Below are 27,485 nucleotides of genomic sequence, written 5' to 3' on the forward strand. Positions count from 1 at the left end.
TACCCCAGCTAGTAGTTATTTCAAAGTTTGCTTGAGAATGAGTTGTTACCTTAGGGAAATAGAATCCCTTGTCAGTGCAAATAGTTCTCCTTTCTTAGAAAGATAGCAGAAAGAGGGAATTGATTAATGCTATATACCTGTAATACATCCTACATATGGATAGCCATGTCTCTATACATACTTATCTGAACATATTTTTGATCTACATCTGAGGGTAAATTCCCCAGCAAACTTCTTCAGTCAATCAGACCAACTACTCATCTGTTATTCATAGTCTTAGAAAACTGCCTGGGGATGTGAGAGATTACATACTTTGCTCATTATCACATAAGTAGGGATGTGCTTGTGGTTTGAGTTTCATCTCCTAGGGTCCCTGTCACGTAGGCTGGATTAATTAGCCCTAAAAGGCAGAGGAATAATCCTGGAGACTTGATTGGTTCAAGAGACTAGAGATCAGGCTATTGAAGCATCATCTTGGTTTTCTAATGCTTCCCAAACCTAGCCCAGTCCGGTCCAGTCCAGCTAAGAAGGACTTTGAGATGTTTGAGAGTCCCTTAGACTTGACTGATAATTTACTTCTATGGGACCCGGCATAACTTTCTGCCCAAACTTGTTTCCATGTAGAGATAAAGGAAGCTGTGCATGCCCAAGTAAGTGATGTATCCTTACTGAATATCCTTTCTATACTATTATTAAATAAATGCTAGATGGTCTACCAGTGTCTGATTTTGCTTTAATCCAGAACCTAAAGCACTAGACCAATTTAAGTCGGTCCTTTCTGATTCCAGGGCTGACCCTAAGTCTACTATACCACATTCTGCATATTTCTGTTTCTTTATATGTATGTGAGTACATATAGTATGTATATATGAGTATGTACATATAGCCTCCCCTAAATATATATACATATATACATGTGTATATGTATATGTACATATACATATATACATAACCATCATGTGCCAAAGATAGTACTTGAATTCAGGCTTCTTGACTCCATAGTATTATACCACTTCTTATTTTATATACACATGTGCATAAATATGTTATGTATAGGAACTGTGTATTGTCTAGATATAGGCTGAACCTTTAAATGAGATCTATTTGAAAGGAACTATATATATTTATGAATGTGTATGTATATATGTGCATATACATACATGCATACACAAATATATGTATGTATATATATATGTGTATGTATACACACCTATACATGCATGTGTGTGTGTATATATATATATATATATATATATATATATATACTATTGTGCACTTGCTATGTGTCAAGGATTGTGATACAAAAAGGGACAAAAGTCTATGCTCTCAAGGAGATCACAATCTAATGAGGTCAACAACAAATAAACATGTACAAAGAAACTATATTCAGCATAAATAATAAGTAAAGGGGAGATCCTAGAATTAAGAGGTGTTGGAAAAGGATTTTTGAAAAAGACATGATTTTAGTTGAAGCTTGAAAAAAATCTAGGAAAACCAAGAGTGACATGTATATTAAATTTCTCCCTCCCTCCCTCCCCACTCTTTTCCTCCCTTCCTCCTCCTCCTCCTCCTCCTCCTCCTCCTCCTCCTCCTCCTCCTCTTTTCCCTCCTCTTTCTCTTCCTCCACCTCCTTCTCTTCCTCTTCCTCCACTTCCTTCTCTTCCTCCACTTCCTCCTCCTCCTCCTCCTCCACTTCCTTCTCCTCCTCCTCCTCCTCCCATTTCCTTCTCCTCCTCCTCCTCCTCCTCCTCCTCCATTTCCTTCTCCTCCTTCTCCACTTCCTTGTCCTCCTCCTCCTCCTCCTCCTCCTCCTCCTCCTCCTCCTCCTCCTCCTCCTCTTTTCCCTCCTCTTTCTCTTCCTCCACCTCCTTCTCTTCCTCTTCCTCCACTTCCTTCTCTTCCTCCACTTCCTCTTCCTTCACTTCCTTCTCTTCCTCCTCCTCTTCTCCTCTTTTTCATCTTCCTCCGCCTTCTCTTTCCTCTTTCTCTCTGTGTGTGTCTTTCTCTCTGTCTCTGTCTCTGTTTCTCTGTCCCTGTCTCTGACTCTCTCTCTCTCCCTCTTCTCTCCCCCTTTTCCCCTTTTCTCTCTTTCATAAACACAGACATAGTGTATGCAGAAAAAGAATGTGCAAGAATAATTCAAAAAATTATTCCAACAATATTTATTTGCATGTTTCTCTCCTTTCCCCCATTCTAATAAGGATGTCTCTTTCCTTTTTATCACCATTGTTTTCTTCATCATTTTTCTTATTGTTTTCTCAACTTTATCAGGGAGGTACAATTGGTACAATAAGAAAAATGATGAAGAAAACAATGGTGATAAAGCTTCACTTTTCTTATTGTACCAATGAAAACAGAATAAAATCTTTAAATAGCCCTTTACAGACATTTAAATCTTACAACACCCTGTGAGAAGCACAGAATAACTATTAAAATCCCCATTTTACAAATGAGGAAACTGAGGTTCAGAGAGCAAAGATGATTTACTCGGAAATGAGAGAGCTGGAAATTTGAACCCAGAACACAAGTTAGTGTTTTTATATTTTTATAAATATATATTTCATATTTTACAAGACTCTCTCTTATCTTTGCCATCCTCTCTGGAGGCAGAGACTGGTAATAAATTCCCCTGCGTGGTTCTAGTCCCAGCGTGGGCCACCCTGCACAAAGGCATCAGTGGCCTCATTTACATAAGATAATGAAACTGCAGTAAAAATAGTATAAATAAATAAATAAATTGCGGGTAACTTTGTTTCCATAATGACAGATGCTCTTTAAGCAATTTGCTAAGGTTTCCAAGGGAGATGCCATCCAAGGCCTGGGCTGGGAGAGGGGGGGAAGTGGGATTGGCGGGAGCTGTGGTCCTCCTACTTCCCCTTAATGGAACCCTGATTGAGCTGCAGATAGACACTTGAATCCTTGGGCTTCTTTCTTGCTGGTTCCCCAGTTCCCTCAGAACATTGAGATGTTGCAAGTCACAGAGGCTGTGGTGTTTGTGCATGGGGAACTTGGAAGCAACAGAAGGAGAGAACAGAGGGAAGAGGAGACATGTAATGGGCTGAGGTTTGAGTTGATGCACTGAGGTCCCAAGTACGTGAGGCTATATAGTAATTGGGCTATACTACGTTAATATACATGACTGGATAAAGAATGGTCCCTGCCTACTCTCAGTGCAAGTCCTGATGTGTTGTATAGGAAATGACGATTTTGGTGGGTGGAGGCAGAGAGAGAGACAGGAAGAGAAGCTGGGAGAGATTGGGCCTGGGTTCGAGACTCCGAGCAGCTGGTTGTGTGGCTGCTGGTCGAGCTAGCTTCTTGACTCAGCTGCACACATTGCTATCGCCGATTCTCTTCCACCTGCGATCCTTCTTCACTGAGAATAAAGACTGACGATTTTCCCCTAACCTGAATTCCTGACTCCTGCTGATTTAAAAATACACGATCATCACTGAGACAGAAGGAGAAAGAGACAGAGATAGAAACAGAGACAGAGACAGAGAGAAACAGACAGAAACACAGAGACACAGAAACAGAGACAAATGGACACACATCCATACATACACACAGAAAGAGAGACAGAGACCCAGAGACTGGGAAATCACAGAGCTTCCTCCCACTCCAGTTTGCAAGATTTTCCAGTTGGGCATCTTTAGATTATTCAAGGCTACTTCTTATTCTTGCTATCCCCTTCAGACACAGAGATAGAGGGACACAGAGATACAGATAGAGAAATACACAGCGAGACAAAGACAGAGAGACAGAGACAGCAGAGAGACAGAGACAGAAACACACAGAGCTAAACACACATAAACAGGCAGACATACATGAAGAGAAAGAGAAAGATAGAAATAGGAAAGCAGCGTGGAGAGAATGGGAGGAAAAGAAAAAGGAAGAGGAAAGAGAGAGAAGTAGAGAAGAGAGGAGTAGAGAAGAGGAGAGGATAGACAATATCAGAAAATTGAGGCATCCCAGATAGTTTTAGCTTTTCCATCTCTTCTCAATCGTAGGATTCTAAATCCTCAGAAGTGAATTTCCACACTGTGCTTGCACTCTTGGATCTGCCACTGGCAAAAGTTTCTGAGACTCAGTTTCTTGATCTATAAAGTGAGGGAGGTTGGATTAAGTGACCTCTAAGGTCCCTTCCTGTTCCAAATCAATGATCCTGGGATTAGGATGAGTGTCCCTTCCAACAACTCATTTCTCGGCCTCTCTCTGACTTGGTAATAGGTCATCATGAAATTTTGCTTTAGCCAAAACAAATTCCTCCCATGGTGGGTAGCCTTCTGGTGATGAGGTTGTTGCATGAAAAATGATTATTTTTAAAACCTTTCATCCACTCCACAAACATTTGTTAACTGTTCACTGTGGTCAAAGGCTGTGCTGGATTCTCTATTATAATATTTTAAAAATCCATTTTGTGAGTTTCTGTGGTCAAAGTATTCATCCTTATGGTGGCTAACCTTCCAGTGATGAATCTATCTACACCTAGCTAATCTGGTACTTGAATGATGAACAATTTGTCATTGGGCCTCACTTAGAGCTTTTTTTGGTCCTAGAGTTTCCCAAAAGAGCTTCTTTCTGTCCCCTGGTCTAACCTTCTAGAACTCAGGGTCCTCCCTATGCCACAGGAAGTCATCAAGTAAGATTGACAGTGGAGGTTGAAATGTTTTTTTTTTTTTTTAAGAGAGGGATTTTTAACCTTAGAACCACTTTTTAAAATGAATAAATAAAATGGGATTATGAAGGAAACCAATTATATTAAAATACATTTTTTAAAAATTCACAGAATTCATATTACAAATCCCTATTTTAAGGGAAATTTTGGTTATGTAAAGGGAGAAAAAAAACAACCTCTGATTTTGTGGAACTATTCTTTCTTGAAAGACGCTGTTTCTGCCCTAAATTATAACCTTCCTCCTGCATGGCACTCTAGCCTGTCTGTCATTTCTTCTGTATTTGGAATCTTCCTCCAGCTCATTGGTATATAAAGTAGGAAGTCAATCAGATACTACTGCCCCCATCCCCTTTTAAAACACTTAGGGATTGGCTCTGCTGTATGGGGCAGCCTAGGTGTCCCTGCTCTGGGAGGAGAGACCAGAGAAGAGCCTATGTGATGTATTTCTTTTGTGATGGTTAATCCCCTTCCTCTTCTTCCTTCTAATACATCAAGATGATTTTAACCCATGATTTGAACTCCCCTGATGGCTGCTAAATCTCTAATACATCCTACTCACCTGTTTTTGTAGTCTCATCTCTCTGAGGATTTTGATACCTATGTACCTTTCCCCTATCCTGATCCTCTCCTCACCCTACTACTCACCTGGGACTCGATTTCTTTTATGTGAGCTTTAATAAAAACCTGTTGCTCTTAGCATCATTGACCTACCCTGACTCTTTTGGGAAAATCTTCCCCAAAGCATCTGCAATGGACTGGAAAAGAAATAAATCCTAGCTTTGTCCTCTTTTATATGGCTGATAAAAAGCCTTGAAAAATCTGACTCTTGGTCTGGTGTAGAGAAGGCTGAGTAAGCCACTTTTGAGGAGATGAACTGGCTTCCTCCAAGAATCAGCTCAAATTCCACTTTCTGCAGGAAAACCTTCCTGGTATTCCACTTGCTAGTGTCTTTCCTCTGAGACTGCTTTCTCTCTTCACTCTCTCTCTGTCTCTTGATTTCTCTGTCTCTCTGTCTCCCCTCTTTCCCCTACTCTGCATGTATGTGTCTGTTTCTCCCCTGCCACATTCTCTGTCTGCGGGTCTCTCTATGTCTCGGCCTCTCTTCCCCACATTCTCTGTCTGTTTCTCTGTACCCCCTGTCTGATTCTGTCTGTCTGATTCTCCCCTGTCACACTTTCTGTTTCTCCTTGTCTCTGTCTCTTCTCTCACATTCTGTCTCTATCCCTCCCTCCACAGTCTTTGTCTCTCCCCCCACACACTTTCTGTCTCTCTGTCTCTCTGTCTCTGTCCCTCCCCCACATTCTCTGTCTCTCTGTCCATCTCCTCACATTGTCTGTCTCTGTCTCTTCCCCCCATTCTGACTATCTCTCTCTTCCCTTCACTGTTGTTCTGTTCCTATCCCCCCACATCCCCACATTCTCTGTTTGTCTCTCTATGCCTCTATCTCTCTGTCTATGCCTCTCTCTGTCTCTTCCCCCATTCTCTGTCTATCTTTCTCTATCTCTCCCCCACATTCTCTGTCTGTCTTTCCCCTACTTTCTGTCTCTGTCTCCTCCCACATTATCTGTCTGTCTGTCTTTCCTCCACTCTGTTTTTCTCTCTCCCCCTCACTCTCTATCTGTCCCCACCAAATTCTATGTCTGTCTGCCTGTCTCTCTATGTCTGTCTCTCCCTCCACATTCTCTGACTCTCCCCCATTCTCTGACCATCTGTTTCTGTCTTTCCCCCTCACTCTGTCTCTCTGTCCCTCCCCCATCCTCTCTGCCTGTCTGTCTATCTGTCTGTCTCTTCCCCTCCTCACACTCTGTCTCTCAGTCTCTTCTCCCCAACACTATATCTGGTTTTCTCTGTCTCCCTTCCCATCCCTGTGTCTGTTTTGTCTGTTTTTGTCTCTCTTTCTCTCTCTCTTCCTCCCTCCCCTACTCTTTCTCTCTCTTGCTCTCATTTGCATCTAGTTACTTGCATATTTTCTTCCTGATAGAATGGAAGTGTCTTGAGGGCAGGCACTATTTTTGCCTAACTTTAACCCTGTAGGGATTAATTCAGTGCCTGTTTTAGGTATTTTGATTAGTAAATACTTGTAGAATTGATGGCTGGGATGAGTGGGGGAAGTAAGAGTCTGAGCTTGCTTCCAATTCCAGAAGAGTAAATTTTTCAGGAGAAAAGTCAAAGAAAGAAAGAAAGTGTGACTATTTTCTAGAAATCTTTTTTTATTATTTAAAATTTAAAACCATATTACCTCATAACAGCAAACTGTGTACTTTGATATTTCACAGTGTCTTAAAAAGGAAATAAACAGTTTGGGGAAAATTTATTTACATGGGCCTAGAATGATTAGCAAGTAACACAGTTACTATGAAACCAAAATCGTTACAAAATGTTTACAAAAAACTATATTCATAGAAATTCTGCATGTCCACAAAGGGCATCCCCTGATTGGCCCAGAGACCATCGAGTGAAGGAAGGACAAAAGGTAGGCTAGGCCAGGCCCTTGGGCAGGGGCTGGAGTGAGCAAGAGCCAGTGAGAGAGGGAGCAAGCTAGCTAGCAAGCGAGCGAGTGAGTTAGGGGAAGGCAGACCCAGGAGCTTTGGGCCAGGCCCCACTGCATGATAGAAGCATGTATCTGATCCCTAAGGGCCCATCCAGGGAGGCCTGGTCAGGTGTTGCTCTTTACCATATTTTACTGTCAATATACCCAGGAACAAGGTCGAAGTGGGCCAACTGAGACTCTGTAGAGCTCTCAGAATATCTATTCATCAGGGACCCCTGAGCCTTGGCTTCCTGGAGATTTTTTTCTTTGTACCTGCTTGAAGACTTAGGGATAACCTCAAGCCCAGAGAGCCCCAACTAAAGGGCAGAGGAGGGAAACCAAATCTCCTGTCCCACCAAGAAAGGGACAGCAGATCTTACTGAGAAGGAGCCATAGAAACTGGGGAGGTTCAGGGAGACTGAGGGAAAGGGGAGGAGGCTGAGAAGCATAGAGAGAGACTTATGGGTATGGAGAAGATGCAAGGGGGTGTTGAGGGAGAGACAGAGAGACAGGGACAGTAGAGGAGAGAGGGAGATGGAGAAGAGTGAAGAGAAATAAACTCACAGGGAGAGAAGAGGGTAAGAAGGGAAGGGAGACAGAAATGGAAAAAGGCAAGGAGAAAGGGGAAGAGAGGGAGAGAAGGATTGAGATAGGCAGAGATGGGGAAGAAGAGAAGAGAGAGATGAGGCTCGAGAAGGAAGGGAAGTATGGGGGAATGAGAAAGAGAAAAGGAAGGAGGAAGAGAGAGAAAAAGACAGACACAACACAGAAAGAGAGATGGACAGACAGAGACACAGACACAGACAGAGAGACACATATATAGATAGACAGACATAGAGAGAGAAAGAAAACAGAGAGTGACCGAGAGGAACAAAGAGAGAAAGAGAGACAAACTGACAGACACAGAGACGGAGATAGAGAGACATATATAGACACAGATATAGAGAGATGTACATACAGAGACAGACAATAACATACAGAGAGAAAAGAGACAAACACAGCGACAGACAGGCACACACACAGAAAAGAGAGACAGAGACAGACAGAAAGAGAAAGAGACAACAGAGATAGAGACAGACAAAGAGAAACAAATTGTCAATGTGTTATTTCATGTATAGCTACTGTGCTTTGTTGCGTTGAGTTTGTGTGAGATGGTGCCATGTCCAGAATATGGCTTTGGGCTGGGCTGATTCTGTATTCAACTGTCTGCCATTTGCCGTGTGCCCCAAAATTCTGTGGTAAAGAGTTGGGGTTCCAATGAACAAGGGGATGGACTGTTCTCCCGATCAAAGCTAAGATCTACCTAGAGATGGAGGTCCCAGCCTGGGGGCAGCAGAGGAAATTGGATGAGGTGCCACCCCCTTCTCCCATACATAAGACAGAGAAGGAAGTTTGACCTTGGGATCCATGAAGGACTTAGAAAAGGGAGTGAGGATGAGCAAGGATGAGTCCTCTGCTTCCACCCCCAAGTTCACCAGTGTTCTTCTGGTGATTTGGAGCCTTCACCATCGGCCTCAGGACCACCCTGCTCAATTCTGTGAGTTCTAATATAAAAGGAGTGAGCCAGATAGGATGTATCTCTGGTTTGGGGTTTCTCCTCAGCTGGTATTACAATCCTGGGATAATAAATCTAGTCACGAACAATCTGTGTTTAATAGATTACCACTAGTGTATGTGGGGGGTGGGGGAGGAGAGGGTGTACTTGGATTGGGTGTATGAATGCAAGATGAGAATGATAGGAGGACACTAGACCACTTACACCTTCCAGCTGACCACACGAAGGAAAAGTGGACCAGATATCCTTTTGCTATCACCCCTGCCCAACTAATGCCCATTCTCTGATGGTCCTGGGAGGCTAAGAGGCCACATCCCAGAAGAATCCATCTCAGGCTGGCTACTCCCAGTCTGGCTTTTGCTAGCCACACGCCAAGACTGAGAATGGGGAAGAGCACGGAGGGCTTCTGGAAGCCTTCTCATGTACCATAAGAGCTGCTGCTCAGGCTTATCAAACCCAGATACAGCAATGTCAGGGTCCCAGAAGGTGATAGAGACACAGCCAAGAGTGAACAGCAGAACGGATGGGAAGGAAGAAAGTAGGGGAAAGAGGTAGGGGGAAGGAGAGAAAGCAGGGACAACAGGTAGTCTGTGTATTGGCTTGAGTGGGAATTGAACTCCCTAGATCCGTATTGTGTCTAGTTCCTCAAAGTGCCTGGCTCACCCCCTCAGTCTAGTGGATTCTGCCCTTGGCCTTTCAGAGTTTGCAGCCTCCATATTCCCCAGAATTTATCTGCAAAGGGTCTGTAGGCATCTGGGCAAGAAGTACTCCTTGAAGGTCCTTGGATCACGATCACCCAAGATTTACTGGCCATATTATATATATACACTGTATGTATGTGTGTGCGTGCATGTGTGTATGTGTGGTGTGTGTATACACGCAGCAGGCATGTGAGCGTGCGTGCAAAAGGGGGTACATATACACATGTACTACGCAGTATATATACACTGTGCATATATATACAGTATATATGTATATATATATATATATATCTCTTTGTACATTCACATATATATATATTATACAGAACTTTGCTTTCTACCAAAGGAAAGTTATGGGAGCTGCTGTCTCTACTCCCAAAGCAATGCCCAAGAATTGTAAATGAAGTGTCGACCCACTGCTGCCGTCTTCAGACTAGCATTAAGAGGAGGGTCCGGGCGAAGGGCATCAGCAGGAGTTTCTGCTGCTGAAGGCAGCTGGGTTAATTCCAGATGTCTTCCTGCACAGTTGGAGCATCTGGGGGAAGGGATCAGCTACTTCATGCTGTGTGATGGAGGAACATTTGCAAAAAGCCTGAATAGTAAATGCGTCTCCCAGCCTCCCCCCCCAACATGGCTTCCCAACCACAAAAGAAAAACAAAACAAAACAAAAAACAAAGAGAGGGAGGAAGAGAGTGAAGGGGAGGAGTAGAAAGCCCCCAACCAAGGACTGGCCAGTCTATAGCTGTGTTTAGTCTCTGCCTCCCTCTGTGTTTAGGGAAGGGGCACAGCTCCTGGATCCCATTGATGGCTAATCTGTCAGTGCATCCATGAACCAGGCCAACTCTCTTCCTGCCTGCTAGGTTCCAGGCTTTAGTTTTCTTTCCAAAGGAGGCAGCCACGTGGCTCCATTGAGAAAGAGGCCATTTTTGTCCCTTGAAGTAGTTGCTTTTTCCAGGCAATTGGCTGAGGGAGAGCTCCCTTCCCTCCCCCCCACCAGAGACGTTCTTGAGGCTGGGCTGATACAGTAGGCTCAATAAAGAAATCTTCCTTGACTCTTTCTTATTGGTCCAAATACAAGGAGTTCTGAATGGCAGGCAGTGTTGAGGAAGGAGAGAAAGAGAAAAAGAGAGAGAGAGAGAGAGAGAGAGAGAGAGAGAGAGAGAGAGAAATTCTGGAGAATTTATCTCACTGCCAGATGCCAAATTGGTCATTTTGGTCAAGAAAGTATAGAACAGTAGCTGGATGATGGGAGATCAATGGTATCTTCAGAATCCTTGGAGGAAAGACTGATGCTGAGACAAGTGGCCGAGAGGCGCTATCCCAACTTGGGTTTTTTCACCAGCAAACTGTAATGTTTAACCATCTCTTAACATTTTAATCACGAGTAGATATGTGTTACAACCCTTATTCTGACATTACCCTAATGACCCGGCTAATGTCCAATAAGCACCCTGAACTCCACAACTAACACTTCGGGGAAGTGGAAACATACCTTCCTTTTTGGTTGTTTCTAGTGATATGATCTGGCCATTCACACATCTCTGAAACAGTGTTTTCAGAGTTAGAGTTTACAGGGATACTGAACATTAGCCATCCATCCTTTCTGGTTAATGTTAAGATGCTAACTTGGAGCTCCCTTCTAACTCTATCTGGGACTCTGGTCTAACTCTAACATATAAATACATGGCATCATTCCTTTCCAGCAAAGGAAACCAGAAACCATCTGACTGCTTTAAGGTTTGCCTCAAGGGTGTGTAGCTATTGTGATTGTTGCTTGTTTCTTCCATAGAAATTCCACACACACAAATCGTCTCACTTAGTGTTTTTTGCACACTCCCGTGAGAATATATTGATGCATACAGATCCATTTTATATATGGCTGTGTATGCATGTATTCTATGAAATATATTCTAATGATGAACAGTGGTTAATAACCACAAAGGGAAGAGCAATTAGACAAGTCTGCATTTAATGTCCTGTTACTTCATTTAAAAATAGTAAGATGAGGGACCAGAGGTTAATGATGAAGAGCTTGGTTTAGACAGAGTCAAAACTTTTATGCACTTGATGTGCTGGAAACTGGAATCCAAACACGGTCTCTTAGAAAGCATTTTCCTTCACAAAAGAAGTATAAACAGGACTCTGATTTACTAATTGTTCTTCCCTGTTCCTGACATTAGCTAGACATGTATATGTGTGCATATATACACACACACATACACACATACATACACATATACTGAGAAACTCCATTACATCATGGCTTGTCTTATTAGTGAATGGATTTTGGCTATAGTGCATGGTCAATCAGCCCACCCCACCCCAAACATTGTCTACCCAATCAGAGTTGGGGACATGTGGCGACCCTGTACAGGCACTGGGTCTGTCCCTCAGTCCATGGGCTATAGAGAGGGTACCCCCGTTTATCTGCAGTGCATGGGGTGCTCTTTGTCTACTCTGCCTAATCCCAGAACCAGGGGGTCATCCTCAGAACACAGAAGTTGGCTGCTTTCCTAGGGACTGGGAAAGGAGTAGGACAATTCAGAGAGCCCCCCCTTTTTTTTTTTAATGAGAAGCCCACAGGAATCAAACTAACTCCTCAATATCAAGGTCACTTCAGCAGAGCTGGGAAGTTAGGGCAGGACTGAAGCATTATGTTTGAGCCAGGTTTTGGAGCCTTCACTCTGGCCCCCACCCTGATGAATGCTTTCCACATAGGGCAATCCTTCTGCTCAAGAAGAACTTCTCAGGCCAAATAGTGCCTTCCTTAAGTACACTTTGTTCCTTCTAGCATTCCCTGTTGCCCACTTTTCTGGCCAGTCCCCCAAAGCACCACAGTGTCCCCACCACTCCAGGGGGAATGAAGAGAGGAGTTGAGGGGTGACCTGGATGGAGGCCACCTTGTGGGGTCTTTGGTTAATGCTTCTAGGCACAGTTTCCCTCTCCCACCCTGGGGAGATAAGACATTGCCCAGAATTGCCATTGGAAACAAGCTCACAGTTTCTGAAAGGTCCTGAAGGTCAGGACCTTTGTGGTCATCTTTTCAACCACTGGTCCTCTCCATGTTCCTAGATGTCAGCCTCTACAGGATGCTTCCTAGCCCAAGGCTCATTTATGCTCTGAAAAATGAGACTTGGCTTCCTCTCTAACTTGGGCCAAGAGCTCATTTCTCCTTGTTTGTCCCCCCAACAGAGGGAGATGGATAGAAAAAAGTCAATGTCAAAGGAGGCAGGATATATCCAACAAAATCTTCAGGCTCCAAGTGAATATTAGCCTAGCTCTGGCAATGGCTTGGTTGCTGTGATTGAGAGCCAATTCCCTTTTCCATGAAATATGTCTTCTTGCCTGACTTTGGAGGCCAAGGACTGGTGGCTGGAGTCTTTGGACTTTCTCCAAGAGGGGCAAGAAGACAGACATCTGTCCCTTGGGTCTGGAAGAATTTGTTGACGAATTCATTACCTCCCCCTACCCAAGTCCTCTCGGCTCATTACAAAAAGAGGTGTCTCATCTATAATGAGTTCAAAGTGTTGCTTCTTCCTGGGCCGTTCTATCACCACCAATAGGAGCTCTGTCCCTGTCTAAGGCCAGTGGGCCTCGATTCTCTTTGTTACTCAGGATGAGACCAGCAGTCAATGTACAACAGAGCTTTTTTCCAGTCCATTCGTCCTATGGGCATGTGATTGTCCATCTGTCCACACTGATGGCCGTTCCTCCTCAATCAAAGTGGCTGTTGTTGTTTGTAACAATTGCCATGCTCCTGGAAGCCCATGGGACAGAGTTTTAAACATGGAGATTTGATACCCCCCTCCAAAAGGCTGCTGGCAAAGAGCCCTTTTGTCATGGTCCCCTGGATGATTCCCTGTTTAGAAGAAGGGGAGTGTTCAGCCTGAGGGAGGGATGTGTATGTGTGTGTGTGTGTGTGTGTGTGTGTGTGTGTGTGTGTGTGAATTCTTCAATTTTGTCTCTTCTGCTTTAGAGGAAGAGAGAGACAAACAAGAAGCCCCCACCTACTACCCACCCCATCCCCAAAACCACAGGCGGGGGTATGTCTGGTAGGTTCCTTGTAGGTGGGCAAGGGGGGATGGGGCCAGATTTCTTCACTGCCCACCACCTTGGAAGGAGGAACTTTCCTTGTATCCCCAACCTTTGCCCTGGAGGAACTGCCTCTTGCCAGCCCTTGGCCTTGCTCCAGCCCTAGGGGAACACGGGCGCCAGTGCAGTGTTGCAGGTCATGCTGTCCTTGCCCGGGAGTCTACGGTCATTGAATGTGTGCATGTTGATGACAGCGTCGGCTTTGACCATGACTGGTGGCTGAGGCTTGTGTTTGACCCGTCGCTGGCAGGTGAGGGAGAATCGGATTTCGTCAGCCACAGTGCTGCAGAATGAACGCTGGAAGGAAGAGGGAGGAGGAGGCCTGGTGTTATTCCCTGTATGGTACAGAGGGCAGAATTATACTTGGGGTAGCATCTGTCTCTTTGAAGGAGTTAAGAGACCAAGATTCTGGTCCCAGTTCTGCCGCTAACTAACTCACTGTGCGATTTTGGATATATCTCCTCTGCCTGACCCTCAGTTTCCCTGTCCGTGCAATAAGGAGATTGGGCTGTATGAACTCTAAGCTCTTACCCAGCTCTGACATTATATTCTAAAACCCCTTCCAGCTCTGACATTCTTTGTTGTAAGCTCCTTCCTAGTTCTGATTATTCTGTTCTCACAGCCCTCCCAGCTCTGACATTCTGTGTCCTTTCCTTTTCTGATTTCCCTTTCCTATTCTGATTTTCTGTTTTCTAAGGGCCTTCCCAGTTTTGACATTTTATATTTGAGGGCTCTGCCAGCTTTGACCTATTAACTGGGACTTTCTGTGTTCTAAGGGCCCTCTCAGCTCTGACATCCTGTGTTCTAAGGGCCCTCCCAGCTCTGACATCCTGTGTTCTAAGGGCCCTCCCAGCTCTGACACCCTGGGTTCTAAGGGTCCTCCCAGCTCTGACCTCCTGTGTTCTAAGGGCTCTCCCAGCTCTAATACTCTCTAAGTCCTCTTCCCTCCCTTGACCCACTTCCCTTACCCCAGCTCTGCCCAGTCACAGTCTCAGGTATACCCTCTCCCACTCAGCCTGTCCCCTGCACCCCCACCTCCTTGGGGAAGGGGTTACCTGTTCCCGCTCTGCTGTTTTTCGGAGTTTATAGATGAACTCTCCCACAGCCACCAGCACAGAGAGGACCAGCCCTGCAGCGAGCACAATGAAGATTCCCCCGATCTTCTGGATGCCCAGAGCACTAGCTTCCTTGTTCTCCTCCTCTGGGCAGCCATTCCCTCGCCACCACTTCTCCTTCATGATATGAAGCTTGTCCTCTTCTTGGAGCTGGAGGATGGCAATGGTGATCTTGTCTCTATAGGGGGAACCTTGGGGAGAGGGATAGGAGAAAGCTGCTGTCAGTGACAGGTAGACCCAACCTCCTCCTCACCTGGCCCCAGGCCCTTTTTAGACAAACCACCAACAATAAAAGCTCATGTTTCTATAGTAATTGTCTCAGCCTAGTGAGACAGACCAGAGCTAGAATCAAGGAGGGGAAGAGATTTGTTCATAGTCACATAGATAAAATGACAGAGACTTGAACTACCTGTCTGCTGACTTCAAATCCAGGTCAATGCACCAGTAAGTATTATTTGTAGGTGCACATATGCTATTAGACTTGTGAGTGGGGAAAGGAAGGATAGGGAAAAGGACCTTTACTGTGTAAGGTGCTTATCTCTAACTCTCTCCCTTAGCACATTAGCTGTGGTCCAAGGTTCCAGGAGACCTGGATTTAAATTTCAAATTCTTCTACTGTGTGACCTTGAATAAGTAACTCTTCTCATTTCCTTAGTTTTTATATCTCTGAAATGGGGATAATAATCCCTGCCCTGACCCCCATCCAGGGCTATTGCAAAGATCCCTTGATTTATTGGATGAAAAGACAAGTGTAGAGGTAAGCTATGATAGGTGAGCTACTACTAAAGGTGATCTATTATAGGTCAGTGGATCATATGATTAAGTAATCCCCAAAGAGAGCCCTTACAGGAGAGGAAGTAAGCATGAATCAATATGGCTCCTTCCTGCTTCACAGTATTGACCAGGAACACCAGTCCTGTCTAGCCTCTGAGGCTAAAAGAAACCCCAATAGTTCTTCAAGCCCATCCCATCATCTTTAGGTAGTGCTAAATTTCGAACTGCTTAGATACGTGATCCCCAGCAAGTCATCTCTCCCCACTCACCCATAGGCGTGCCGATCCCATAGCCTTTGGAGTCGATGAGACCTCCAATTTGGGTGAGGTTGCAATTCCTCTGAGTGATGTACTCAATGGCTGTGGATTCCATGAGCAGGGCATAGTCGGCTGTCAGGGCTCTCTGGATACCTTCCTCATTGTTCTTCACCAGGGCTGAGGGTTTGCTGCTCATGAAGGCCCACATCTTCTCAAATGTGGAAATCTTGGATTTCTGGGAGTAGAGAGGAAGATTAGAGGAAGGAAGACGAATGAGAATGGAAGAAGATGACACAGAAAAGAGGGCAGTTATAGAAAGAAGGAAAGAGGAGTGGAAGGAAGAAGAAAGGAAGCATAAAAAGGAAGGAAAGAAAGGAGAGAGAGGGAAGAAGGTACAGAAGGCGAAAGGAAAGGAAGGAAGAAAGGAAGAGGATATGGAGGAAAGAAGAGGGAGAAGAAATAGAGGGAAGAAAGGAGAACAGTCATAAGAAGGAAGAGAGAGAGAAGAAATGAAGAAAAAAGGGAGGGAGGGAGCCAGAAGACAGAAGAGTAAAAGGGAAGATAGAAGAGAGATAAGGGAGAAAAAAGAAAGGGAAGGAAGGGAAAATATGAAGGAAGGAGAGAGAGGAGGAAGGGGAGAGAGAATGAAGGAAAGACAGAAGAAGGAAAGTGACAAAGGCTGAGCTGCCATGTAGCTAGTCCCATCTGGAGGAATATCTCTCTAAAAAGAATGGTCCCCACCCAAGGGTACTGAGACCTCAGGAAAGATCAGGAAGGAGTGGCAGTGGGACTGCACTAAGACTTCATTCAGTAGAGCCTCGTCCAACCTCCTGCCATCTCTCAATGCCTTCCAGTCACTCAATGGCAATACAGAGAACTGGTGTGAGCGAAAATGGAGGTAGGATTTTAGTCTATAACTGATTGGCTGGGCAAGCTTGGGAAAGTCTATTTCTCATCTCCAAACTTCCATTTTCTCATCAGTAAACTAAGGGAGTAGGACAAGATGAGTGGTGTCTTCTTTAACCTCTGCTAGTCTATGATTTTACAGTTGCCTCGGTGATCCACAGTGGATTTATAATCATAGCCTAGCTTCCCATCTCGGACGCCTTTCCATTCCTGATCTCCTCCCTCCCTCACCAGGAGGGACCAGGATTTTAAGTCACAACCAAGCAGATGAGACCACTGTATGTATCCACAGAGTATAATCTGAAGCCAAAGGGAAGTGAGTCTCAGATTATCCAGACCACTACTTCTCTCTGTTAGGTGATAGAAGGTTGGCTGCATTTCTATTTTCTCAAAGCATTCCAGAAACAATTAATTTTTTTTTCTCCCTCTTTGGTCTCACTGGGATCAGGAAGAAGATCAGTCACAGCCCCTGACCCTGGATTTAACACTGTCCCCCCATCTATGCTCTTAATCATACCCCCCTCCTATCTGCACCTGTGTGTCTAAGATCCCATCCTCGCAGCAGCATATGTTCCCTAACCTAGTGCCATGTAATACTGACATTGATTGTTGCAAGTCCCACTCACACCTTCATCCTCCCACACAAGTCCCACATGGGCGTTGTAGGACTGGGCTATTTGTGGAGATTTTGTACGTACTTAAATCCCCAGAGGATTTGTTAACAGGTCACACAGAAATGGAGGGGGAAGAACCCCCCTTCCTACTTTCCACTAATGCCACTGGCCCTTAGAACTGCCAACTGGAATCCGATCACTAATAATTACAATTGCTATAGAACAACTTGCTGTTCCAGTGCTAATGGACAGCTATGTCTACTCACAAGAATAGCACAGGAATGCTAGATGGTAATGTGTCTTGAATCTGCAAATACAGCCTACTGAGATGGCTAATGTCCCTGAGATGGTTAGGGACTTAGGGCTGAGATTCACAAACGGGGGATGGATGGGAAGGAACTACATCATCACTTCTGATGATTCAGTCCACTTCCCAAAGCACAGAAAGTTTGAGGACAATTATATTACTCCAGAGCTCCCTAATCAAGCATCCTAGAATCTTTTGGGGAGTTTGGTATGGTCTGAATCTTGTCCACAATGCTTTGAGTAGAAAACCCTAGAGAAAGGAGACAGACCACATGTTTCTTCCTTGATCATGCTGAATTTGAAGCCCAGTTCATCATAGGCCACTGTCTAATAGAAGAGTCCTTCCTCATTTTTGTGTCTTGAATCCCCTTGAACTTACTCTCAGAATAATTTTTTAAATGCACAAAATAAAATATTTATGAATGCAAAGGAAAGCAATTATATTGAAATATAGTTTTATACACACATGTATGTATTTAGATTGATAGAACAGATGTATCTATATCTACCTACCTACTACAGTGAGAGACTAGTATGAAACAACAAGTATTTCCTGACCACTGTTCCCTATAGTTGAGCAATCTCCAGACCACAGAGTTTCTAGTGATTTCCCTCAGGTAATTATCTCCTGTTTATCCTTTGTATGCTCTGCTTGTACATTGTCATTTGCACGCTGTCTCCTTCATTAGATTGTGAGCTCCTTGAGGGCAGGGGCTGTTTTTGCCTTTCTTTGTATCCCTAGTCCTTAGCATGGTACCTATCAATAATAAATGATTACCTGTAAATTGTGGTATATGAATGTTTTGGAATATTATTGTTCTGTAAGAAATGACCAGCAGGATAAATACAGAGAGGCTTGGAGAGACTGACATGAACTGATGCTGAGTGAAATGAGCAGAACCAGGAGATCATTATACACTTCAATAACAATACTATATAAGATGATCAATTCTGATGGACGTGGCCATCTTCAGCAATGAGAGGATCCAAATAAGTTCCAATAGAACAGAACCAGCTACACCCAGCAAAAGAACACTGGGAAATGAATGGGGACCACAACATAGCATTTTCACTCTGCTACTGTTGGCTTGCATTTTTGTTTTTCTTTCCAGGTTATTTTTACCTTCTTTCTAAATCCAATTTTTCTTGTGTAGCAAGACAACTGTATAAATATGTATACATATATTGTATTTAACATATACTTTAACATATTTAACATGTATGGGACTACCCGCCATCTAGGGGAGGGGGTAGAGGGAAGGAGGGGAAAAGTTGGAAGAGAAGTTTTTGCAAGGGTCAGTGTTGAAAAATTACCCATGCATATGTTTTGTTAATAAAAAGCTATAAAAAAGAATAGCAACTCTGTGTTCTATAACCCTGTAAGAACTTTAATGAATTCAGCACTTTCACACCCTCCAGAGTGGCTATTGTAAACCTTTTCTTTTGTCTTTAAGTTCTCTCCACTTCTTCTCAAACATCATCCCTTAATAGGGCACCTTGCCTTTTACTTTATTTTTTTTTTAAAGATCATCTGGCTTCCTATTTTCTTCTATTCTAGGTCTCAAACTTCCTTTATACTATCTTCCATTCTCTCTTCATTTGCTCTAGTTTATGAGGGATATTGAGTCTAAAGGGATAGATATTTTGCTCTCCATCCCTCTATTTTTGCCCTTAATCCCATTCCTTCTCATCTCCAGAAGCTTGCCTCATATATCATCTAGCAGCCTCATGTTCATCATCTCCTTATTTGTTGCTTTTGAACCCTCTTCCTACAAGCATTCCTAGCTTTCCTCTTTTTAAAAAATTGGTTATTCCTTATTATACTATAAGGAATGACAAGTCGTAAAGCTTTCAGAAAAATCTGAGAAGACTTACATGAATTGATGCAAAGTGAAATAAACAGACTCAGGAGAATATTGTACTTAGTAATGGCAATAATATAATAATGATTAACAGATAAGGACTTAGCTAATCTGATCAGAATGATTCATTCAATTCCAAAGGACTCATTATGAAAAATGCTATCTACCTTCAGAGAAAGAACCAATGAACTCAGTGCAAAATAAAGCATACTATAAAAAAAACCCAATTTATTTTTATCAAGTTTTTGTGTGTTTTCTTTTGCAATATAGGTTATATGAAACATGTTTTGTGTTATTTCACATGTATAATTATTGTATTACTTTCTCAAGGGGTGGGAGGGAAAGAGGAATTCAAAAGTTTTTTAAATGAATGGAAATTTTAAAAATATATAATTGGGACATACTTAATAAATAAGTAAACAAATATTTTAAGAATCTCTTATTCCCATTATTTCCATTCATTCTTAATCCTCATTCTTAAATCTTAATTTAAAAAAAAAAACCTTTCTCTCTCTTTCTACATACTGCCAAAGTCCTACAATCCTTGACACTTTTTCAGTTCCCACTAGTATTTTTAACCTCTTCCAGTCTGGTTTATGACCCTATCATTTCACTAAATCTATTCTATTTCACATTACTAAATCTTTTAACTACTGAATGCAACGGTCTTTTCTCAATTCTAAACTTTCTTGACTATGTTGCATGCTTTATTTTTACATTACTATGCTATGATTCTATTCAAAATGACTTCCAAATCTCCATATCCAGTCCTAATCTCTCTCTCTTGAATTACAGTACCACATCACCAACTTCGGAGCAGCCTTACTGACACTGCAAATTCTACATATCAATAATGGAGTTCATTACTCTCCTCCCTAATCAGTCCCTTTTTTAAACTTTCCTGTTTCTGTTGAGAATACTACCATTTTTTTGTTGTCATTTTATTTTTTAAAATTTATTTTAAGCCAATTTTATTTTATTTCCATGTCTGCATTCTCTTCTTCTCCTCTCTTTCTCTTCTCCCCTCCCACCCCATTACCATCATCTTTCCAGTTGGTTACATTATCAACCTTAAAGTCATCCTTCACTCTTCACTCTTCCTCAACTCTCCAATTGTCAAATCTTGTCTAATCTACAATGATAAGATCTCTTGAATCCAGATGCTTTTCCTAACATCTCTTGAATCCATATGCTTTTCCACACACTGCTACCCCTCTAGTGAGACCCCCATTACTTCTCACCTTAACTATTACAGTAGTTTCTTAATTGGTCTCTCTTCTTCCAGCCTCTTGCCTCCCTGATCCATACTTAACCCAACTGCCAAAACAATCTCTAAAGACAAGGCCTGATGATGTCACTCCTGAGCTCAAGAATCTTCAGTGTGGTTCCTTATAGTTTCTAAAATGAGAGGCAAATTCCTCAGCTTAGTGTTTAAAACCTTGCCAAATCTAGCTTCAATCTATTTTTCCAGACTTATTTTATACTAATCTCCTTCATATTGCAGCCAAACTGCCCTCCTTACTGTTCCCCAAACTTGGCATTCTCAGTGCCTAGCACAGAGATTTGATGCAGTGGGTGTTTAATGAATTCTCATTGAATTGAACTGAATGATGCTCTAAAGTCTCTTCAGGTTCTGAGATTCTAAGGCCCCTTTTAGCTCTGACATTCTATGCTCTGTGTCTAACAGCAGTTTTGAAACAGTGTTCTGAGGATCTTGCAGGTCTTTAAGATCATTTGGGGATTCCTTCAGGTCAAAATTATTTTTCATAATATCGTAAGATATTATTTACCTAATAAAATGCTCTTTCCTTTCCCAAACACATATCTATGTGAGGCTGGATTTTCTTTATGTGTTTCAACCAAAGCAACCCTGCAACAGATTGCATGCAGAAGCAGATAGGAGAATCCAGCTGTCTTCTAGCCAGCCATTAAAGAGATTTGCAAAATATATGTAAAACAATGCCAGGTTTCTTGCTAATTTTTTTTCACTTGGAAATTGTAGTTATTTTACATAAAATATGTTATCTAAGTTAACATATAACTAGATTATTATTCTTACTTTTAAATGACATTAATCAACATTTCAAACATTTAAATTGCCATTTCTATTATAACAGATATTGACAGATACAAACCACATAAACAGAAGTTATTTGGGGTCCTAAATTATTTTTAAGAGGACAAAAGAGTCCTGAATCCAAAGAGCTTGAGAATTGCTGTTCTTCCAAGTCTGACATTTTATATTCTAATATCTGTCTCAGCTCTGAAATTTTATGTTATGCATTCTGAGACCCCTTTCCATGGTTCTGTGATTCCATGTATACCTCTTATTACTGTAGATAAATGATAACTTACAAGAGTGATGCAGACTTAGGTTTCTGGAATGCTAATGTCATGATGGGCTAACATTTGGTTGTCTTACAGGAGAACAGAACAATAAAGATCTCAGATGAATTCTGACTGATTGGGTTCTAGCGGTGAGGAATATAAAATGCTATAAGAAGGTGGGAGCATGAGTGAGGAAGATGGAAGGAAGCATCAGAGTTGAAGATGGAGGATGGCAGTTGGGTGTGGACCCAAGTAGAGACCTCTCAGAAAACAGATTAATTCAAGAGATCTTGACTATGAGACAAAATAAGGAGAAAGGGGGAGGAGAGATAAGGGAATAACCATTTATTAAGTGACTCTCTACTTTGTGCCAGGCACTGTGCTAAACACTTTAAAATAATATCTCATTTATAGTTGAGGAAACTGAGGCAGACAAATCGACTTTCCCAGACTTCCTAGTAAGTGTCTGAAGTCACATTTGAATTCAGGTCTTCTTGACTTCAGGTTCAGCTCTCTATCCAATATGCTGAAAAATCAGTTCAGGGTTTCAGGGGACGGTTTCAACCTGAACAAGGGTAGAGGATATTTGTCCACCCATTCCTTCATTTATTAAACAGAGATTTATGCTCAAGGCTGAAGACAAAGATCAAAACATAGTTCTTGCCCTGTAAGAATTTAGGATGAAGTTTGAAAGGAATATGCAGCCTAAACTCATTTTGCAGATGGGAAAACTGAGATATGGACAGAGGATGGGGTTTGCCCAAGATTACACAAATAATGAGTAGCAGACTCTGACTCCAAATTCAGTGTAGTAGTAGTGGAAGTAGTAGTAGTAATTTCCAAAATGGCACTCTTGAACCTAACAAATGAGCTATTATTATCCCATGGTGCAAACAGGGAGGCTGTATATCCACTTCTAATATAAAAGGGGAAACCCCACCTCTGGCACACAGCAGGTACTTACTAAGTACTTTTGACTTGACTGAGACCTGGAGAATGGGACGTAATTTGTGCCAAGAATAACAGGACTAAGAGTAGAATCCAGGTCACTTGTTTTGAGTCAACCTTATACTACTTGGTCTATAGTTTTATACCACAGAAAGAAGAGCTCCGTCTTGGAAGTCAAAACTCAGATACTTGTTCTGTTCTTTTTCTTCTCTTCTTCCTTCTTCTCCTTCTTATTGTTCTTTTCTTGCTCCTCCTCCTTTATATACTTTTTGTTCTTGTTTTTGTTCCTGTTGTTGTTCTCTTACTTAATGTTCTTGTTTTATTCTCCTTCTCCTTCTCCTTTTTTGTTCTGGTTATGCTCTTCTTGTTCTTTTTGTTGTTCTTGTTTTGTTCCCCTCCTCTTTCTCCTTTTTTTTATTCTGTTTATGTTCTTGTTCTTTTTTGTTGCCCTTGTTTTGTTCTCCTTCTCCTTTTCCTCTTTTTTTGTTCTGGTTATGTTTTTCTTGTTCTTTTTGTTGTACTTATTCTCCTAAGAATCTTCTTCCTGCAGATGTCTGAATAAATGAAGTCACTTACCTATGACAATGACCTTGACATTTGCTCCTGTGGCCTCAGTCTACCCCTCTGTACAAGCAGAAGCCATATGGATCAGGGGAAAGAAGTTCAAACCCCACGTCTGTCTACTACTAGCTGTATGACAAGTCACTTAACTTCAGTTTTCTCCTTTATAAAATGACATTTCCAAACTAGGTGATCTCTACTTCTCAGATCTACTACTTCTCAGCCCAGGTTTCCAAAACTAGATTAAATCTAAGATTTGACATCCCACTAATCTGCGACGGTGCCGTAAAAAAGCTAAGAATTGGGTTAACGATGGTGGGTGGGCTCAGTCCCTGCTGAAACTGCTTGCTGCTGATTATGGAAAAGAGAAGCTGCTCACGTTCTGGGTCTCACGGAGCCGAGAGACCGACCCTTCTAGCCACCACTGTCCCTGTCCCAGCTCAGGAGGCGGCTTTAATAAGCACTGTTTCAGGACCAGTCACCCAAATAAATTAATGCAATCGTTCAGAGCAGCCAATATAGGGCACACTGCCAAGACATAGATGCTTTTTTTATCAGTGAAATTGGCAAGAAAGTAAGTTTCAGGCTCACCACTTTTAACTCCAGGCTCCTGGAAGAAGTAAATTGATTTTTCCCAATTGAAGATACTTAATCTTGAGAATTTAACATTTTTGTGTTAGACTGAATATATATATATATGTACATATATATATAATATTACGCATATATATATATGCACATAACAGTATTCATATATTCCAGCAGCAACTAAAAGCTAGGGACTAGCCCTGGGAGGTAACCTCCTGCGGGACTTTGTAGAAAACCTAGGATATTGTCTGCACTGGAAATGAGATCCCTTTCTGAAATTAATTGGTCTCCTTATCCCTAGGACTGGAGTCTTTGGCCCTTATCTGATCCATGCTTGGGAACAGTTCATCATTTTTCTCTAGTTATTTCTAGGGGACCTCAAGTATTCTCAGCTCCCTGGCTCTTTCTGGGTATCCATTATATCTTAAAATAAAAGCAGTCTGTCCCTCTGTAGCCGTCTGTCCAAACTCCCCTTTCCGACCTCCCCTCTGAACATCAGGAGTTTGTATGAGGTACTGCATGGAATAATAATGACAAAAACTTCCTTTTTTACAGATTCTAAGGCTTGCGAGGCACTCTCTCAGATCAGTCCTATAAGGGTAGGGGTGCTAATGTTTCTTCTCACAGTTTCAATCCTCCCCAGTGGAAGCTCCTCGGGGTCAGTGGATGCTTTGCCTTTGCTTGTGTGACCCCAGAACATAACATGGAATCTGATATATTTTTGGAGGGGATCATCTGGGATTTCATCAATCTGGAGGATTTCTATTGTGGAAATTCCTGCCATGGATGCCAATCAGCAATTCATCTGTAACATATTGTTGTAGAATTTTTAGATGCAGAAAACAATATAGATAGAATCCTATCAATTTTTTTCATACAGTTCAGATTAAGAAATTCTGTTTCAAATAATTTCATGGGCACACTGGGAGACGCCATCTTGCTGTGATCAAGGAACTGCTATGTGTCAAAGACAGGATTTAAAACAAGTTTTCCTAAATTCAATGCCAGTCTTCTTTCTACTATGCCAGGTACCTTGTGACTTTGCACTAACTAGGTACTTACTAAGTGTTTCTTGAATTGTTTTTTAATCATTTTATAGGTCAAGAAAATGAGGATGAGAGGAAATGATTGGCCCAAGATCACACAGATGTTCAGTAGAAGCACTGGATAATAAATATATTTCCTTTTCTTTCCATAATTTAACACTTCATAGTTTCCAAGTGTTTACAAAGTGATTTCTGCCAACTTTTTCCTCTGTGTTCATTCTCAATATCTCATCACCTCCTTTTCTCCATGAATTACTGCCAGGCTTTTAAATCAATGTCAAGGAGAAAACTTTCCCATTCTATACTTCTATCTCTTGCCAATTATGTTTTGTCCCAGACTTCTTGAGGATTTTGTTTTTCCCTTGTAAAGAGTTTCCTCATTATACAGGTGACTGCAGATTGTTTCTATGAGAAAATTAAAATTTGGTTAAAAAGTTTTAAAGTTTCAGGTGCCATCAGACTTCTTAGTGAAATTTATAAATCTATTGTATAGTGCCCTAAATAAAAAGAAATTGGAGTTAAGTTGCCTCCCAACCCCCCAAACCAAAACAAATAGAATGTATGGAATGCCAGGGACAAGAATCAAACAGAAGAGTTGAATGGGTTGTGATAGAAATAAACTTCTTTATCTGTAAAATATAGAGGTAAGATGTAATGGTCTTTAAGGTCCCTTTCAAGTAGTTTTGGAAGTCCTTCTAACATCTGATCTTCTACACTCAAAGTCTTAAGGTTTATCTGTGCTCTAAAATCATATATTCCAATTTTTTAACTGAGGCAATTGGAGTTAAGTGACTTGTCCAGGGTCACACAGTTAGGAAGTGTTAAATGTCTGAGATCAGATTTGAACTCAGGTCTTCCTCACTTCAGGGCCTGTGCTCTATCTACTGTGCCACCTAGCTGCCCCTATATATTCTATTCTGAAGTTCTTTCCCAACTCTGAAATTCTCTTCTATGTACTAAAGTCTATGACTTCATGGATTGCATCCTGGACAGTCTAATCAAATTGTTTTGTCTTATATTCAAGGTTGTAGTTCACCAAAAGGGAATTAAATCCTATCCCAATCTAGCTAGAGGACTCAGCTCAGTCACTGTCCCTACTTGCTTGCCTAAAGCAAGATGGCTTTCCACATCTTCCCTTGATCAGAGGCAGAAAGATGAGTGGACATTCAAACTCACTGCTGATATCTTAAGCAAGTCTGTCAGCCCCCAGTGCCTCATTCTCTCCTACTCTCTATGGCAGAGATGGGATGTGTGTGATTTTCTCTCCCTGGTGGGATGACTGAATGGCTGGAGATATGCAAGATGGAAAAAATAGTCAAGACTCATTTCTTGAAAGTCCTGATTATGTCATGCATCAGGCACCTCAGGGCTGCCAGAGAGCCAGAGATGGTGGTGTTATACAGAGAAAATAGCATTGATTCTGGAGCTGGAGGATCTGGGTTCAAATCCTATCACTGATAGTCACTCCTTGGGCAAGTCTTGGTTCCCTAAATGATAGGATTGAATTAAATGGGCTCCAAGGTCCCTTCCAGTGTTAGACCACTGTTCCTATCAAAAACACCACCAATCATGGCATCCCACTTGTAAATGAGGACTTTCACAGAATCATAGAATCTCAAAGTTGTTAAGAATTTCAAAGAGCATCAGGTTTAATCTCCATCTGATGAGGAATGTTCTTCACAGATTTCCTGCTACATAGTCATTCAGTTTTTGCTTGAAGGCCTTCAGTGACAGGGAACTCACTACTTCTCCATGTGACTAGCTTACAGCATTTTTGGTTAATCTCAATTAGAACCTTTTATTAAAGGATTATTAGAAGTCCTTTCTGAACTCTGTACTTTCTCAAGCAGTTTTCTCACCCTAGAAGAAGTCTGCCCCTGTAGAACCTTTCTCTGATTCGTCCTCTTCTCTTAGAACCTTCATTTTTAGGAAGATGACCAGGCCAGCCATATCGTCATCCTTCTCCAAGCTGCAGTCTTGACTTTCTGGATTTTCTCTACCATGTTCCTCTCCTCTTCTGCTTTCAATGTGCTGTCTTGCATAAATTCCTATTATTTAGCACAATGCTCAGCATACAATACACTTACAGCAAACTTGTTGACTTTATCTCACTTGTTTTCTCATGCAGAGTCCAAGTTTACCTCTCTTCATCTTCTATCCATTATTATCAGTTCTGTTCTTTGGGGCAAAGTAGAAAATATCTGGGGCAGTTAGGTAGCATACAGTGCCAATCCCAGAGTCAGATCTGGACTCAGATGAGCAACCAGGCCTAACTTCTGCATGTGACAATCTGCCACAGTTCCCCAAAACAATTTGAACAGTGCCTCCTGTGCCCCATTACATTCCACCCCTTCTTTTTCTGTAATGGGCTGAAGCTCAAGTTGATGCACTGAGGTCCCAAGCACGTGAGGCTAAATAGTAATTGGACCATACTCTATTAATATATATGCTTGGAGAAAGAATGGCCCCCACCCACTCTCTGTGCAAGTCCTGATGTGTTGTATAGGAAATGACGATTTTGGTGGGTGGAGGCAGAGGGGTGGGGAGACTGCTGGCTGGCTTCTGGTCTGGCTGGCTTCCTGTCACAGCTGCTCACATTGCTAATCCCCCTTCACCTCCGATCCTT

The 27,485-nt window shown here is 42.2% G+C and overlaps 1 protein-coding gene across 2 annotated transcripts in view; it reads right to left on the reverse strand.

Annotated features, from left to right (window-relative positions):
* Window positions 1–9,762: 9,762 nt before the first annotated feature.
* GRIK3 (glutamate ionotropic receptor kainate type subunit 3) overlaps window positions 9,763–27,485 on the reverse strand; it is a 322,874-nt gene continuing 305,151 nt past the window's right edge. The window contains exons 14-16 of one of the 2 annotated variants that reach the window (XM_031962173.1): window positions 15,713–15,935; window positions 14,610–14,860; window positions 9,763–13,851 (exon numbers count right to left, since the gene is read on the reverse strand). In XM_031962173.1, coding sequence (XP_031818033.1) covers window positions 13,657–13,851; window positions 14,610–14,860; window positions 15,713–15,935 — 669 coding nt within the window. In that variant the 3' untranslated portion in view covers window positions 9,763–13,656. Of the gene's footprint in view, window positions 13,890–14,609; window positions 14,861–15,712; window positions 15,936–27,485 lie in introns of both variants that reach the window. The other variant, XM_031962172.1, reaches the window with a different exon arrangement.

Source organism: Sarcophilus harrisii, chromosome 3 (genome assembly GCF_902635505.1).
Source record: "Sarcophilus harrisii chromosome 3, mSarHar1.11, whole genome shotgun sequence".
Lineage (NCBI taxonomy): Eukaryota > Metazoa > Chordata > Mammalia > Dasyuromorphia > Dasyuridae > Sarcophilus > Sarcophilus harrisii.